This window comes from Hyaena hyaena, unplaced genomic scaffold (genome assembly GCF_003009895.1).
Source record: "Hyaena hyaena isolate Hyena2069 unplaced genomic scaffold, ASM300989v1 scaffold_104, whole genome shotgun sequence".
NCBI lineage: Eukaryota > Metazoa > Chordata > Mammalia > Carnivora > Hyaenidae > Hyaena > Hyaena hyaena.
In genome coordinates, this window is record NW_024080736.1 from 1,970,204 (window position 1) to 1,984,144 (window position 13,941).

A 13,941-nucleotide genomic window follows, 5' to 3' on the forward strand; every position below is an offset into this window, starting at 1 on the left:
TTCCCCATGTGAACACAAGAGCACTGGCTGAGCACCCAGCCCCACCATGAGCCCCCAGAGAGTCGCTGCACCGCCGTTCCCCCGACACAGCACTCTGTTCCCGGCCACTGTCGGCGAAGGCAGTTTAGTTGCTGTGTCAGACCTGAACTTGCAGAGAGTTGGAAAGCTTACACAGAAACTCTGTTGAGAAATACTGCTTGATCCTGGCCTAGTCCCTCCCCTGGGCAGGCTGCCGCTGCCAGGTTGTCCACCGTGCTGCGCCTCCAGAGCTTGCCCCGCTCCCCGGTTCCATGAGTAGTGGCAGATGCATGGTATTCGAGGAAGTTAGTCTCCGGTGAGAATCTGCTCCCTTTCCTCTCCTTCCGTCAATCGTGAGAGAATGAAGAATGCTTTTCTAGGGTTGGGCGCCTAGTAACACCTGAGCTCTCGGCCTGCGGTAGCCTAGAGTCTAGGATCCTGTGTTCACAGGGACACAAAGCTGTCTTGAAGTGGAGATAAATAGGGAGTTCTGGTGGGCGGATAGAGATCAAAAGGATTAAATCCCCTCTCCTATCTTTCTAGCACCTTGTCCCTCATACTGACAAAAGATCTCTATTTTTTTCCACAAAGTAATGCATGCAGAATTGGCTACATCTGGGTAGGGTCTAATAAAGCAATTTTCCTACCGCCCGAGGCCTCAGAGACAGGCTCCTCTCTTCATAGGTTTTGGCCAACGTCCTTGTTGATGGGGAATATTCCCATTCACAAAAATCCAGTCTAATCACCTTTTTTTTTGAAGTTTATTTATTTTGAATGAGAGAGACTGCACAAGTGGGAGAGGGGCAGATAAGGGGAGAGAGAATCAATCCCAAGCAAGCTTCATGCTACCAGCGCAGACCCCAGTGTGGGGCTTGATCCCACAAAACCACAAGAACATGACCTGAGCCCAAACCATGAGACGCTCAACCCACTGAGTCCCCCCTAGGAGCCCCTCCAGTCTAATCATCTTAATATGGAGCGTCTCCACAGGCCTAACTGTCTCCTTATTACTGGGTGCAGTGATACCATTTCCCATCCTGAAAAAAAGAGTGTGGCCTATGCCCTGTTCAGTGACTGACGCCTCAGCAGTGTGGTCCTTCCTTCCAAGTCCTTCCTCTTACCCAAAAGAAGGAGCCTTGTCGGCCCTTTTCTCTGTGGATGTAAAAAGTCTAAATTCTACATTAGTGTAAACGCTTTAAACCGCCCAGTGCTAGACAGAACTAGAAATACTAGCTGGTAGGTTTTTGGATTTGTTGGTCTTTTCGGGGGGAAGGAAATAATGTATTCTTCAGTATGTCCACGCAGTGGTGTGTGTTATTTAATTCTTTTTTTTTTTTTTTTTTACAAATAGTTTATTGTCAAATTAGTTTCCACATAACACTCAGTGCTCATCCCCACAAGTGCCCTCCTCCATGCCCATCCCCCCACCCCCCCCTACATCCATCAGTCCTCAGTTTTTGTCAGCATTCAAGAGTCTCTCATGGTTTGCCTCTCTCCCTTTCCCCCGCCATTTTCCCCCTTCTTCTCCCCCTTGTTCCTCCGTCAAGTTCCTCCTAATCCTCCTATACGTGCAAACATATGATATTTGTCCTTCTCTGCCTGACTTATTTCGCTCAGCAGTGTGTTATTTAATTCTTTAAGAAGATCCATATCTTCTGGTATATGGAAAGATCTTCTAATGCACTTATTCATTGATTAAAAACTGTACAATTGTTGTAATGTAATATCCTTTTTGTGTAAATATGTTGGTGTATATATGAATAGTTTCAGGAATAAGCCATAAGTGAGTATATTTCTTATTGGGGGACAGATGGGAAGGGTGGCATAGTTTTGCCTTTTCCTGCTGTTTCATGTTACGGAAGTGTATATCCACTGATTTTTGTGAGTTGGGGTTGTGTGGGTTGCGGGATTATAGCTAACCATTCTTTGATTCTATCTTCCTAATTTGCAGTACTGTATTTTTATCTTTTTAATTTATTTTTCAAAGTCAAATGCAGTTCTCTCTGTTCATCTATTTTAGGTTACACAGGATGACATCAATTGAAAGAGAAGAAAAGGAGAAAGTCAAGAAGAAAGAGAAAAAACAAGAAGAGGAAGAAACGATGCAACAAGCCACGTGGGTAAAATATACATTTCCAGTTAAACATCAGGTAATTTTTATTATCGTCTTTTAAAATAGTTTTTGCCATTTCTGAGATTTGTATTCTGCAACTCTGAGTACTTAAATTTTGTTTTGCTTTTGACACAATCTTTTATTTAATATAGTTGGAATGAAGTAAATCTTTTGGCAGTTGTATAAGCAGAGGTTTGTCTCAGTAGAATATAGGTGGGCTGTTAGACTAATTGATTGAAATTGTTCTAAAACTGTAAAACTGTGTTACATTTTTCATATTAGCTTAAAAGGGTCTAGTCAGCCCTGGAACAACGCAGGATTGAACTGCCTGGGCTCCCTTACAAACGGGTTTTTTTCAGTAAATACAGTACAGTGCCTGTAAGTGTGCTTTTTTCTTCCTTATGATTTTCTTAATAACATTTTCATCTCTCCAGCTTACTCTGTTGTAAAGAATGTAGTGTACAATACATATAACGTACAAAATGTGTTATTAACCGACTTGCTATTGGTAAGGCGTTGGTCAACGGTAGGTTATTGGTAGTTAAGTTTTAGGGGAGTCGCAAGTTATATGTGGGTTTTTGACTGCATGGGGAGTCCGCAAACTCCCGTGTCGTTCAAGGTTCAGCCGTATTCCGTTTTTTTCCATAAATGTTTGATTGCTGTTGAAAATAAAATTGATTGGTAAACTTATTTGCCTGACTGTGGATCTTGTTTGGGAAAAATGTATAAAACCACATGTGTTTTATAAGCATCCTCATTCTTGTTTAACCAGAGTGTTTTCATTTACACCAGGTTTGGAAACAAAAAGGAGAGGAATACAGAGTTACGGGATATGGTGGTTGGAGCTGGATTAGTAAAACTCATGTTTATAGGTTTGTTCCTAAATTGCCAGGCAATACTAATGTGAACTACAGAAAGTCATTAGAAGGAAGTAAGTAACGGAAATTATTTTTTCTCTATTAATGTTTCTGATTTGCACTATTTCTTACAAATTTGTAGTTTACTGACCGTATTTTAGATGAAAGTATTGGGGCGCCTGGGTGGCTTAGTCTGTTAAGCGTCCGACTTTCACTTAGGTCATGATCTCACGGTTCGTGGGTTCGAGCCCCGCGTCGGGCTCTGTGCTGACTGCCAGCTCAGAGCCTGGAGCCTGTTTCCGTCTGTGACTCCCTCTCTCTCTGACCCTCCCCTGCTCACGCTGTGTCTCTCTCTCTCTCCTAGAAATAAATAAAACATAAAAAAAAAAAAGATGAAAGTATTCTCTGAAATTTTTAACAGAACATGGCAAAACTACCAATATAGTTGGTTTAAACTCTAAAATATTTTAAATTACCTTTATTCTCAGGATTGTGATACTTAGGATTTCAGTTAAAGAAAGAGGATAGAACAGAACTTGTTAAAAAAAGAAAAAGAAAAAACGTCCCCAGCCACCTAATTGTTTTTCTGAAATCTTAAATTCAATATTACTTGACTTCCTAAGGAGCTACATATCCGGTAACCTCAGCATCGGTAACCTCAGCATCGTAGAGCATAACAAAACCACAAAGGAAGTGGTAGAGACTTCAATAACACTTCCACATAAAGGAGGGATTAACTCAATTTGTGCTACTCACAAATGACTTTATTAGTGTTTAGAATCACAGAACTCTAGAGAGGAACCTCTCTACTAAGAGACCATATATATATATATATATATATATATATATATTTTTAATGTTTTATTTATTTTTGAGAGAGAGGTCACGCGCGGAGGAGGGGCAGAGAGAGAGGGGGACAGAGGATCCAAAGCCGGCTCTGCACGGATAGCAGTGAGCCTAATATAGGGCTCAAACTCACAAACCATGAGATCGTGACCTGAAGTCAGATGCTCAATCAGAGATGAGCCACCCAGGTTCCCCAAGAGACTAGATCTTTTGAAACTCACAGTACCTGAGCAGATTATTTCATGAAGATCCTAAGTGACATACGGTTCACACAGGGAGAGAATCCTGACTGGAACCCATGTCTCCTGGCTCCCATTGTCCTATTTGCATACTGCATTGCAATCGCTCCTTTGTAATCTGAGCAATTTTCAAAAGTAGTTCTGCTCGCTGTGCAGTGTAGTTTGCTAGTCTTTGGTGCGATGTGTTCTTTCCTAAGAAGCCTTTGTGATAGTAGGTACCTTTAGGTGCGTACCTAGCTAACAAAATTGGCTTCCTTGTGAATGGTTCGGTGGATCCCAGACTGCTTAGGTATTTGAAACTGTTAACGTGATAAGGTTATCACTGGATTACCTTTTAACAGAAAAAATATGTATTTCTTAAGGCTTACTGGAATTTATAGGGACTAGGCGTGTCTTGCACATAAGTAGATGCTCAATGAATGTTTCTATTTGCCATACTTGGCGAATACTAAATTCTATTATGATCTGATTATATCCGAGCAAAATGTCCATTTTGATAAATTCTGAAGGAGGCTTACAATTTTTTTATTGCACTTTGGTTGCTCCAGTTGCCCATGTAGCACTTAGAATTATAGAGAGCTTTTTGTTTAGTTGTGTCTACCCTGCTTTGTCTTGTGTAATCAAATCCAAATTATCAATAAGCAAAATATTTAGGCTTTTGCAGATTTATCTTGTATCCAGGTTCCTTAGCATGTGGTTTCTCTTGCGTAAATGGCAAGCCTTTATCCAGTCAGGCACCAAGTTGGTCTTCTAGCATCTTCGGAGCCTTTCCTGTCAGGTGGTAGTGGTGCCCATTGTTGGTGTAACTTAACTGCAGAATAGGAAGTACAGTGAAAGCATGAGCAACCACCGATTTATAATCTCAGAACTTTTAGTCCCTGTAGTAATGGCTAACCTAGTCTGATCATATGATAGAGGCACAGATGTGTTGGAAAGGACAGAGAAAAATACAGTTCAGGGAACACTTGACTTAGCATCAGAAAACTAGAATGTTTGACTTGTTTGATGATGGCTGTGTCCCTTATCTCTACCCTCCATTCCAGTTCAGACTGTATGCCTTTGTTTTGCACATTAATTTATAAGTGTCAAGATATTAATGTGCAAGGATTAGTAATGGATAGTGTCTTTTTTGAATGTTTATTTTTGAGAGAGCGTGTGTGTGCAAGTGGGGGAGGGTCAGAGAGAGAGAGAGGGAGAGAGACAATCTCAAGCAGGCTCCACGCTGTCAGTGTAGAGCTCCATCCCACAACTGGCAGATCACATCTGAGTTGATATCAGGAAGTCAGACACTTAACCCACTGAACTACCTGGGCTCCATTTATTAATAGTCTGTAAGGGAGACCTTTAATGGAGAGGAAATCCCACACATTTTATAAATTGTCTATCTATTTAAGTATCCAGGATCTTAAAGCTATCTATAAAGCCCCTTATCCAGGGGCTACAACTGACCTATAAAGCTCTTTATGAGCAACTTGAAATCGTTGAAAAAATATTGCCCAGTTACTCTAAAATAACTAAAGAAGCATTGAGTAAGGAGAGGATCAGTTTAGTTTTTTGTCCTTTTGTTACCTGTCGGGTCCAGATACATCCTGTCACAGTTTTCTATGATTCCTTTCTTTTCTCACCAGTATCCTTCTGTCTGTGACAGATACTGAGTTTGGTTTTTGCAGTCTTTTCCCTTCCTTTAGGCAGTGTTTTTGGAAGGAGTCATTTTATTTAAATAAGAAATAGGTACACCTTGCTCTAGGTCCTTGGGATATTTGGGTTCAAGTGAAAAGAAAAGGTAGAAAATGCCTCTAAGGCCTAAGAAAATTCATCTCGACAATAGTTCTATATTGTGGGTTTGATTTTTTTTTTTTTTTTTTTTTTTACCCCTTCTGGAAAGTTGAAACTACACGAAAGAAAAAGAAAGTAGAATAATGAACTCCCATGTAATCATCATTCAACTTTAACAGTTTTCAAATTCTGTTACTCTTCTTTCACTTGTCACTGCCTACTTTTTTCTTAGAGCTTTTCCCTTGCATTTAAAGCAAATTCCAGACATCACATTATTTTCCAGTACAGTATATATCCCTAGTTAGAGTAGACACTCCATAACTATCATGCTATTATCCAGTCAACAAACAAACGTTATTTAACATATTCATCTTGAGATTCTCAGTTTTTTTTTCTTTTTTTTGTTTTTAATGTTTTATTTATTTCTAGGAGAGAAGGAGAGCATGAGCAGGGGAGGGTCAGAGAGAGACGGAGTCACAGACGGAAACAGGCTCCAGGCTCTGAGCTGGCAGTCAGCACAGAGCCCGACGCGGGGCTCGAACCCATGAACCGCGAGATCATGACCTAAGCGAAAGTCGGACGCTTAACCGACTAAGCCACCCAGGCACCCCGAGATTCTCAGTTTCTATCCCAGTTACCCCAGTTGTATCAGAGATGCCATTTTACTGTTGGCACTAACCCAGGTCTAAACAAGGCCAGATACTGCATTTGGTTTTTTCTCTTTAGTCTCTTTTTTTCTGTGATAAATGCTATGATTCCTTACCCCGGGTGGTGGTTGCGGGGGGGCGGGAAGTATGGAAACAAACTTTTGTAATTCACTTCAGTGGATCTTGGGTATCTTTGAAGTCTGTCCGTGGAATCTGGGTGAAAAGTACTTAAGTGTTTATTCTTCTAACCTGATTCTTTAACACAAAGTATGTTAGAAACACTGATAAAGAATTTGTAAAGTCAGGGGCACCTGGGTGGCTCAGTCGGTTAAGCATCCGACTTTGGCTCAGGTCATGATCTCATGGTTCGTGGGTTTGAGCCCCGCGTCGGGTTCTGTGCTGGCAGCTCAGAGCCTGGAGCCTGTTTCAGATTCTGTGTCTCCCTCTCTCTCTGCCCCTCTGCTGCTCATGCTCTGTCTCTCTCTGTCTCAAAAATAAGTAAACTATTAAAAAAATTTAAAAAAGAATTTGTGAAGTCATCAGACAGGTTGAAATAATTGTCATATGTGAAGGCTTCTGAAGCACATCTAAAATGCAGTCATTCTTTTAATGCTTTAGGTCAGCCAGGCATATTAGGAAAATATATACTATCTTCAACTTTTGTGTTTTTTTAATTTAGAAGAGTAGTATAAATTGCTGGACAATACGTGATAATTTCCACTAAACTAGATTTATTACAGTAAACTGCCAATATTCAGAATACCTGTAATTGTTATATACTCCATTCTTTTTCAGCCAAAAATAACATGGATGAAAATATGGATGAATCAGATAGAAGAAAAAGTCCGCGGAGTCCAAAAAAAATAAAAACAGAGCCTGATTCTGAGAAAGATGAGGTAAAAGATTCAGATGCTACAAAAGGAGCAGACCAAAGTGAAATGGATGTTTCCAGGATTACTGAGAAGAAGGACCAAGGTAAGAAGAGTCCGGGGTGGAGGTCAGCCGGGGGTGCAGGGTGGCACGGGATCTAGTTTGCACAGCAGGAGAGGTACTACATGTCTTTCTCTGATGAGTACAGCTCTACTGGAGCATAATTCATATTCTAGATGATCTACCCATTTAAAGTGTACGATTTAGGGGCGCCTGGGTGGCTCAGTTGGTTAAGCGTCCGACTTCAGCTCGGGTCATGATCTCACGGTTCGTGGGTTCGAGCCCTGCGTTGGGCTCTGTGCTGACAGCTCAGAGCGTGCAGCCTGCTTCGGATTCTGTCTCTGTCTCTCTCTCTGTGCCCCTCCCGCACTTGGAGTCTGTCTCTCTCTCTGTCTCTCTCAAAAATAAACATTAAAAGAAAACTTTTTAAAGTGTACAGTTTAGTGGTTTTTAGTATTTCACTGAGTTGTTCAGCTATCACCACAGTGAATTTTAGAGCATTTTCATCACCCCAGAAAGAAACCTCATACTCATTAGCAGTCAGTCTCCAGTCCCAGCCAGCCAGTCTGCTTTCTGTCTCTGGATTTGCCTGTTTTGGACATTATGTATAAATGGAATCATGTATTATGTGGTCCATAGTGACTGGCTTCTTTGACCAGGCATAATGTTTCCAGGGGTCATCCGTGACGTAGTCCGTGTCAGCATTTTGTCATGCCTTTTTATTTCTGCGTAGTCTTCCATTTGTGGATGGTGCCACATTTTGTTTATCCATTCATCAGTTGATGGACACTTGGGTTGTTTCTACTTCTTGGCTATTATGAATATTGATATGAACATTCATGTACAGGTTCTTATGTGGACATATGCTTTCTCCCTCTTGTATAGATTCCCAGTGGTGGAATTACTGGGTCATTAAGCTAACTCTGCATCCAACCTTCTGAGGAACTTACATTGCCTCTTATGAAAAGCTATTTTTTAAAAACTAGACAAGATACTAGCCTTAAGATATTTTATGACTACAAAATATTTTGTACAGAATCTTCCATAGAGGTACTGCTGTGTAGAGTAGCTGTCACAGGCTAAGTAGTTTTCATTGTAACACTCTATTTTCAGATACTAAGAATCAGAATATTTAAATATTTACAGTATGTGCATTTTTTAACCTTTTATAAAGTTTAGCTCTGTCCATTGACCTATCTTAATCGTGTATCAGGAGCTTTGAAATAGATATATATTTAAGCCCTTGAGTAAAAATAAGAAACATCGGTAGATTTTAAGAGAAAAATATTATGAATTCCACATTCAAGAGTAAAAGTTTCACTTACATAAATGTCTTTGTTTCACAGATATAAAAGAAGTTTTAGATTCTGACAATGATAAATCCTTTAAGGAAGAACCAATGGAAATAGATGATGTGAAAACAGAGTCAAATATAGATTATCAGGAAAGTTCTCAAGTAGATGTGGTCAATGTCAGTGAGGGTTTTCATCTAAGGACTAGTTATAAAAAGAAAATTAAATCATCCAAACTAGATGGACTTCTTGAAAGGAGAATTAAACAGTTTACACTGGAAGAAAAACAGCGCCTCGAAAAAATGAAGCTGGAGGGTGGAATTAAGGGTATAGGAAAGACCTCTACAAGTTCTCTGAAAAGTCTTTCTGAGTCACCAGTAATAACAAAAGCAAAAGAAGGGTGTCCAAGTGACTTGCTTAGACAAGAACAAAGCCCTAATGCGAGTAATGTTAAATCTGAAGATTTGATTCGGGGATGTTCACAGAGCGATTCCTCAATTCTTGGAATCAGTGATCCTGATCATACAACAAACAGACTTTATCCAAAAGATCAAATGTTAGATGACGTCTCCATTCAGAGCCCAGAGACAAACTGTCAGAAACAAAATTCTGTTGGAAATGACATAGATGAAAGTCTCTCTGAACCTTCAAGTAAAGGCCAGGAACCTAGTAAGATTAAAACCAAAGGAAGTGATTTTCTCACTGAGGACTCAAAACTAACCAGTACAGATGAAATTGGTACTTTGATCTATAAACACAAAAAACCACTCATACAGGAGGATAATGACACCATTGTTTCTCCTTCCCAGAGCCCTTCACTTCCATCGGTACCTAAAAGTACCGATGATAGAGGTATCCCATCTCTGTCAAAAGCAGTGGACTTTGAAGGAAAACTGGGATGTGACTCTGAATATAATAGCACTTTGGAAAATAGTTCTGATACTATGTCTATTCAAGACAGCAGTGAAGAAGATATGATTATTCAGAATAGCAATGAAAGTATTTCTGAACAGTTCACAACTCAAGAACAAGGTATTGAAGGCTTGGAACCATTTAAATGTGAGTTTGTTTCAGATAAGTCTCCTGGGAACTGTGATAAGAGACCACAGAGTAAGGTAACCGAAGCAAATGGTAAAAAACCAAGTCAAGAACAGAAATTAGAGGAGAGATCAGTTAATAAATGTATTGATCAAGTCAATCCAAAAAGTAGCACTGACAAAAAGAATAATGAAAATCGAGAGTCAGAAAGGAAAGGACAGAAAGCAAGTCCCTTTCAAATAAATGGAAAAGATAATAAATCTAAAGTATATTTAAAAGGGGAATGCTTGAAAGAAATCTCTGAGACTAAAGTAGTAAGTGGCGATGTTGAACCAAAGCTTAATAATATAAATAAAATAATTCCTGAAAATGATATTAAGTCTTTGAGCGTTAAAGACTCTGCTGTAAAGCCATTCATGAATGGTGATGTCATCATGGAGGATTTTAATGAAAAAAACAACGTGGAAACAAAACCGTGTTTACTGAGATCTTCTGATGCTGGAAGCAACTACCAAGGTGGCCTAGCAACCCTGCCTTCAACCAAAGAGTCTGAGGGTGTACACACTGCCACACCTCCACTGTCTTGTCCAGAAAGCAGTTCAACAAATCAGGTAGAAGATATGGAAATTGAAACCTCAGAAGTTAAGAAAGTTACTCCCTCACCTGTTACTTCTGGAGAGGAATCTAACCTCAGTAATGATTTTGTTGATGAAAATGGTCTGCCCACCAACAAAGATGAAAATGTCAATGGAGAGTCTAAGAGAAAAACAGTCATCACAGAGGTCACCACCATGACATCCACAGTGGCCACAGAATCAAAAACCGTAATCAAAGTAGAAAAAGGCGATAAGCAGACTGTGGTCTCCTCCACAGAAAATTGTGCCAAATCCACTGTCACGACCACCACTACAACAGTAACAAAGCTTTCCACACCCTCCACAGGCAGCAGTGTGGACATCATCTCTGTGAAGGAGCAGAGCAAAACTGTGGTCACCACAACAGTGACAGACTCCCTGACGACTGCAGGAGGCACTCTGGTAACATCTATGACTGTGAGCAAAGAATATTCCACAAGGGACAAGGTGAAACTCATGAAGTTTTCAAGACCCAAGAAGACCCGTTCAGGTACTGCTCTGCCATCCTATAGAAAATTTATCACCAAGAGCAGCAAGAAGAGCATATTTGTTTTGCCCAATGATGACCTTAAAAAGTTGGCCAGAAAAGGAGGAATTCGAGAAGTCCCTTATTTTAATTACAATGCAAAACCTGCCTTGGACATATGGCCATATCCCTCTCCAAGACCAACCTTTGGTATCACTTGGAGGTATGTACTTTAAAATGTATTTGGGAAGGGAGAAAGTCTTTAGAGCGGTATCTAGTAAGCATATCTCATTTTTTTTCTGTAAAAAATGAGATATAATTGGGATAAGACAGGGAAGCAGAAATTTAACAGGCCAAGTTAGTAATGGAAATAAGATACAGAGAATCTTGAATTTGGCCAGCTGGGAGGTACCAAAGTTTACTTAGGCAAAAATGTTAAAAGACCGAAAAAAAAAATGTGGGAATTCTTTAAAAATGAAATTTAGTTTTACTTTTCACAAGACAGAAGAAACATGTCAAACATAGTTGTTTTTGTGGTCTAACTTTCCAAGTTCCTGCCATGTGTTTCCCTTAGGAATGAGAGAATTACAGGATTGGATAATCAACTTTCTAGAATTTTGTATTTTATTTCTATTAGATAATTCATAAAGACATAAGACATAGGAGACATGCCTGTGAATCACACAAGGTTCATCATGATTTGGAAATCCTCCTAATGTAATTTATTTGCATGATAAACATTTGTTTTGCAGTTCTCTGTTATTTATGTGCGAAGAGGTAGTCTCCGAGAGCCCTTAGGAATGATTTTTTTTTTTTAACCCAGAAATAGTCTTAATTTAAAATTTTCTGGGCATTAAGCTTTGGGGATGAGTCATAAGTTCATAGTGCTGGCAGTTGGAAGATTGTGTAGTTTTATATTGGAAAGGATCTTAGAACGTCTTATCTTTTCTAGATGTGTAATAATTTGCCTCTGGCCACAGAGTGACAGAGTTAGGAATAGTGCCCGGTTTTCCTAAACCCCAGTCCAGTACTTTATCTGCTATATCACATTTTCACATATCTGTCCTTGCTTTGTCCTTTTTCATGTCCTTCTCTTTTTATCTCTTCACCCTCACCACTGGAAGGATGAAACATAAACGCTGAAAACATTTTAAAGAGTTCTGTGGGCCATGCTCAGGAGTCAGGAACAGTCTTGATTTCGGCTAGATTTTGACAGGAACCTAAAATTATTTCAGCAAGTGACCAAGCTGACTCCATTTCACTTTAGGCTTCATTTCTTTGTGTCTGTGGTTCCACTTTCTTTAAGTTAGAATTTTTTTTGGTTTCTTTTATATTAACAGGTGGCTAGTATGATAAAACAAAACCCAAACCAAAACAAAATGTGAATGAGTACTCTTGATAAAGGAATTAACTTATTAATATGACCAGTCGTATTTGGTTTGACCAAGGTTTTTGTAACTCATCTTTTGATTTGAATTAAAATATCATCACTCCATTACACATTCAATAGAGACAGCTGAAAAGTCCAATTTCTCTGCAGGGCCTGCAATGAAGGATTTGCAGAATCCTGCAGGGAATCAAGGAACTCTTCATTACAGTTCATGGAATTATAGGATTACTCTGCACTTTTCTGCTTTCTTCATTGAGAGCGGTCCCAAAATGTATCCTTGACTGTCCTGCAGGTAACTTCTTTCCCACTGGAAAAGTTACTATGTACAAATACTTTAATTACAATGACCTGGCAGTTGTGGAGGCCGACCTTTCTGCTCTTTTCTTTACTCAAGTGGAAGGTAGGCTCAACTGGGAAGTACTTGCCTCTGAACCAGTTCTGATCACGTGTTGCCCAGGGCCCTTTTCTGCACGGCTGGGTTTCAGGAGCCTTGTATTGTTATGTTTTAATATGCACTGTGGGCACCACTGGTATCTGTTTAGTTAACTTCTCATTTTTTAATGGAAGGACATACCTTCCTGTACATTTTAATCAGATATTGCCGTCAAATATATGCTAACGTCTTAATTTGCTGAAGTTGAGAGAAACATAATTCCTTTCATCTAACAGAGGCATGGGTAAATATGTAAAATATTCTTGACTTTAGAATGCATTTTTAAAAAGTGTATTGCTATAAAAACCATGCATGTGAAATGCATTTTTATACTCACACTTGAATAAATTATGTCTGATGCTTAGCGTAGAAGCTAAGACTGTCAGAGGTGCATGTTTGATCTTTATTAATTTACTGGGAAGGCTGAGCAGTAGTGAAAAGTGAAACTTGTCTTGTCAACTCATTAGGCCTCTTTTTTCTTCCACGCTGTCCATTCCCTTACTTCCTTTTTCCCGGGCCCTGACTCTGTGTCTCATGATCACTTTGATCCAGTAGCCGTCTCCCCGGTGCTGCCCCAGTGATCTCCTAAAAGGCAGATCTACCCTGTGAATGTTCTGACTGAGCTGAGCAAGCCTTCAGCTGCGGGGCTGGAAGGGGAGAGCCTTCGTCGCCCGTCCCCGCCCCATCTGTGAGAAGCACTTCCCTTCATGGCCCGTCCTACACTGCAGAAGTTTCTGAGGGCTTAATACAGATCGCCTTTAATGCTCTTCTTTTATCCTTCCATTTGGTGCGGATGTTCTGGCTCTGCCCTCCTCTCTCATGCCGGCTTCATCTCTTGCCGCACTGCCACACCCCTGCCCTCCAGTCCTGGCACACCACATGTGGTTCCTGGGAAGAAGTGTGTTCTGTTGCTCACTTTCCTCCTGAGCATACGTGCAGCCACCCCCACATCCTTGTCCTTTGAGACTCCAGCAAAGCTCTGATCCCCGTCCCTGAGCCGAATCAGGTGCCCCTCGTGCTTTCCTCTGTCACAGCTCTGAGGATGTAGGAGTGGGTCATAATTCATGTCCCTGTCTCCAGCTCCTTTCAGTTATCTAATCTAGAAGGAACGCAAGTATTCTTCCAATGAATGCATGAATGAATAGGCTGCTGGCGTGGTCCCCACCTGGCGGTGATTCCATTGTAAAATTGAGACGCATTGAAGTTGCTGTTTGACTGTAGAGAACGATCTGAGGAAGAAGAGAGAATGAGAAACATTTCT

The 13,941-nt window shown here is 40.3% G+C and overlaps 1 protein-coding gene across 11 annotated transcripts in view; it reads left to right on the forward strand.

The window, feature by feature from the left end:
• The window catches only part of BPTF (bromodomain PHD finger transcription factor), a 137,216-nt gene that overhangs the window by 78,149 nt on the left and 45,126 nt on the right, over window positions 1-13,941 (forward strand). For all 11 annotated transcript variants that reach the window (XM_039235984.1, XM_039235980.1, XM_039235983.1 and 8 more), the window contains 4 exons: window positions 2,039-2,168; window positions 2,924-3,062; window positions 7,292-7,471; window positions 8,773-11,080. In XM_039235984.1, coding sequence (XP_039091915.1) covers window positions 2,039-2,168; window positions 2,924-3,062; window positions 7,292-7,471; window positions 8,773-11,080 — 2,757 coding nt within the window. The remainder of the gene's footprint in view (window positions 1-2,038; window positions 2,169-2,923; window positions 3,063-7,291; window positions 7,472-8,772; window positions 11,081-13,941) is intronic.